We start from the raw sequence: 4,005 nt of genomic DNA on the forward strand, positions 1-4,005 counted from the left end.
ATGTGTGTGTGTGTGTGTGTGTGTCTGTATGTGTGTGTGTGCTCTCACCACACTGGTAAACTGACAGACAATCTCCTGGGTTTGTGAGGACGACACTGAGCCCGTGAGCGCAGTGAGGGGGATCTGACCGCTTACAGTTCGGGTCACACACTATAGACACACACAGTAGATTAACAACACTATAATGTGGTAGAGCCATCAGGTGTATCATATCTGTGAGTATGAGTGGTAAAAGCATCACATATCTAAGGCCCAATGGTTTTCATGTCTCAGAACACGTGGGTGGAATTGCGGAATCCAGTCATAAAAGTTGAATTTACAGTTGAATTCACATTTAAAGCACAAAAAGACTGCTATTTAAATATGAAGTCTGCATATCCTGCGTCTCTGTGTGGCACGGTTTTATATACATACAGTACTCAAGCACAAAATATAAAACAGAGAAAAAAATAAAAACTCATAGGGCTCTATTATTGTAAAAATGTCGTACATTATTAAAGTTTTATGAAATCAATTGATTACACATGATTTTGATTATTAAATTAAAAAGAATATTAAAAAGAATCTCGAAAAATCAGAATCCACAGAATTTGGGTAAACATTACATGTTTGTAAGGCCCTAAAAATGTAATTTTTGTTAAATAAATTGTTGTTAAATTGTATAAGTTTTCTAATTTCCATTAATTACTGATTGCTAAAATGTCATTTAACCATTAAAAAAAGTCAGGTGTATGAAATAAGTATTTTTAAAATAACAGCTGTCAAATTGATTAATCACGATAAATATACATACATGTACATATTTAAGAAATATATTTAGTATATATTTATATATAATATCACAATTAATTGATTTGACAGCCCATATATATATATATATATATATAATATGTGAGTAGAATGAGTAGAATGTACATTATGGATACGTTAAATGTATAAATGCACATTATTTTTGTATTCTGTGTTAGATGTGTGTTCTCAGCTCACCACACTCATATTCAGGGCAGCACTTAGATCCCGTCTTCTCCCGAAGAACCTCACATTGTCCACACTCTGGGGCTGTAGCACAGCAACAGTTGCCATGACAACACACACTGAGAAACCACTTCAAGAAATGGGGCTGTTAATCGTGTAGTGCACCAGAGTGATAGTGAGACAGAATGTACACACATTGTGTCTTTACCTTTAGCATTGGTGCAGGGCAACGCTGTGCAGTTAATGCGCTGCTGATCCAGACACACACACAGAAGACAGGGGTTTTCCTCAGGATTCCAGCTTTCCATAAACTGAAACACACACACACACCAGGATCATGAGATTGACAGAGGCTTATTGGTTTTATAAAGTGGTGGCAATAGCAATATCAGCAAGGCGTGATGTTTAATAAATGGTCAAATCAGTATACTTTGTGGGTTTTCCCATGGTGGTCCACACACTGGCTGCAGGTCTCTTTGCTTGCACACTTATCTCCCATTAACACTGACCCTTCAGGGCAGAAACAGCCTTCTGTGGGAGTGTTCAAGCACACTGATCCATTGTCCTTCATTAAACCATCACCCATCATGTCACCAGGACTGAACTGGCTCCGTCCGCACTGCTCCAAACATCCGGTTCGACACGCAGCGTATTCCATTGAGTCTGAGCATGACATGGCTACACACAGAAAATGTATTTGACACTTCAATTCCAATTAAATGTAGAACACAAATTATTAATGACATAAAATGTTGTTCATAACGTATTTAATTCTGTCAATGCAATATTTTCCAGTAAAAAAGAGAATATACAGTAAGAAATTATGTGGGGAGAGATTTGATTTTATCCATCTGGAAAATAAATGTTTGGATATAATGTAATTGCAATATCATATTTTCCCACATGTGTGACTTGTGTGATTGGTTGCAATCACAGAAAGGAAAATTGGAGAGGTGGAGGAAGTTCTTAAATTTTTTTGAAAACCTTTTTCTTTTTTCAGAATAATTTACACTGATGAATTATGAGGATACATTTTGATTATCTCAAATTCTGATCACTATTTACTCACCTTCATGTTGTTCCAAACCAGTTTTTTTGTTTTTCATGAAACACAAAATTGTCATGCGTAGAAAAATTGTCATGCAGCTTGAACTGCAAGCAACATTCATAGAGACCAGGGACTGTCCAGCTCAAAAAAGGACAAAAACACCAAATGATTTTTCAATTATTATTTTATCTTTAAATAAATAAATTATTTATTTGTTCTTTTTATTTAAAAATATATTTTTATTTTTCATTTTCTAATTCCATTTTTGTTTCTTTTTTAATCTTCTAAAGAGCAGTGTTATTGTTAACCAAAATGAAAACCTTTAAAATGTTTTTCCTTAAGATGAAGTACTAAAATTACTAAAACTAAAAGAGAAATAAAAATTAATTTAAAGGGATAGTTCAAAATTCTGTCATTAATTACTCACCCTCGTGTCGTTCTAAACCCGTAAGACCTCTGTTCATCTTCGGAACACAAATTAAGATATTTGATGAATTCTGAGAGCTCTTTGACCAGGTCCAAGGTCCAGAAACGTAGCAAGGAGATCGGTAAAATAATCCATGTGACATCAGGGGTTCAACCGTAAGTTTACGAAGCTACAAGAATAATTTCTGATGTTAGTGGACTAGTGTGATATTATCCTGCAGTATGCTGACATTTAAACATAAATGCAAACATATCCCAGACAAATTTCCTTTAACTTATTAACTCTATTATTTGCAGACATTTTTATAGTCCAAAGAGGCAAAAATTTGCTGATAATTTGCTTACCCTTCAGCCAATGCTTCCTCCATTTAAAAAGTCCAACCCCTGTTGTCCTCTGACATCGAAATACACTGACATACTTGTTTAGAACTGTTTTGGCTTGTAATTGGTGCTTGATCGGTGCATATTTCTGATGGACTGGAGTCATGTATTATTGTGATGTTTTTATCAGCTGTTTGAACTCTCATTCTGATAGCACCCTTTCACTGCAGTTTTAATGAAGAAACAAACTCATCTACATCTTGGATGGCCTGAGAGTGTCAGGGCTCTGCCCTGGCAGCTTTGTCTGTGTTGTCTTTGTTTAATGTTTCTTTGTTTGTCTTGTGTTTTCACACATTGTTTTGTCTTTGTTTATGCTTGCCATGTGTTCCTGTGGTCCCACCTCCTTGTTTCCCTTGGTCACGCCCACTTGTTTAGGCCTTGTCTTGTCCTTGTTTCTGTAATTGGGCTCACCTGGCCCTCGTTTACTTTCCTCCCCTTATATTGTGCTGTTTTTCCCCTTGTGGTTGCTGGTTCGTCTTGTGCCATAGAGACAGTTACTGACTTGCTGCTCTATATTCCAGTCTTGCCCTGTTATTGTGTATTCTTGTTGTAGTTTTTGCTCTTGATTTTTCTATCTTCTGATTTTGGTTTTGTTCTTTAGTATCTTGCTTAAATTTACTTGTAATATCATATTTAGTTGTTCATCAGTCTTGTCTCTTCTCTTGAATGGTTTAGATTTGTTATTTTTTAGTCTAAACTTAGATATTTCCATTATGTTTTTGTTTAGTTTTGTTTTACTTTTATTTTTCCCTCTTTTGTACATAATGTTGTTTCTCTGTGTGTTGCGCCAAGTAGTGGTGTTGTGTGGTGTTTTGTGTATTTGTGTGTGTTCGTGCTGTGTGTTCCCTCCAGTCCTGCTCTACCAGCCTGAGACTCGCTGCCTGTTGGTTCCCCAAGGCGGCCCGCCAACCAAGCCTGGTGCTGAGAACCGAATCTCTGATACTGCCTGCTTTGAGCCCCTTCACTCTGCTTGCATGCTCTGCTGTTCTCTGCTCTGGTTTTCTCCCCATCCTTTCGCACAGATTTGACCAACGACTGAGACTGTCTACCTGTCAGGGCATTGATATCTCCCTGCTGGTTGGAGCTGTCCCAAGATTGTCCACCCCTGTGCTGTGAACTTGTGTCTTCAATAAATCGTTTCACTCACTCTGCATTTGGGTCCCTTCCTGTTGACC

At 37.1% G+C, this 4,005-nt stretch overlaps 1 protein-coding gene across 1 annotated transcript in view; it reads right to left on the reverse strand.

The window, feature by feature from the left end:
• The window catches only part of LOC107686594 (von Willebrand factor), a gene marked incomplete at its 5' end in the record, with an annotated part of 44,492 nt that overhangs the window by 8,241 nt on the left and 32,246 nt on the right, over positions 1-4,005 (reverse strand). The window contains 5 exon segments of the mRNA XM_074186993.1: positions 49-150; positions 988-1,059; positions 1,184-1,286; positions 1,406-1,653; positions 3,694-3,879. Of these exon segments, the coding sequence (XP_074043094.1) occupies positions 49-150; positions 988-1,059; positions 1,184-1,286; positions 1,406-1,653; positions 3,694-3,879 (711 nt within the window).

This window comes from Sinocyclocheilus anshuiensis, unplaced genomic scaffold (genome assembly GCF_001515605.1).
Source record: "Sinocyclocheilus anshuiensis isolate Anshui unplaced genomic scaffold, SAMN03320099.WGS_v1.1 scaffold733, whole genome shotgun sequence".
Taxonomy (NCBI): Eukaryota; Metazoa; Chordata; class Actinopteri; order Cypriniformes; family Cyprinidae; genus Sinocyclocheilus; species Sinocyclocheilus anshuiensis.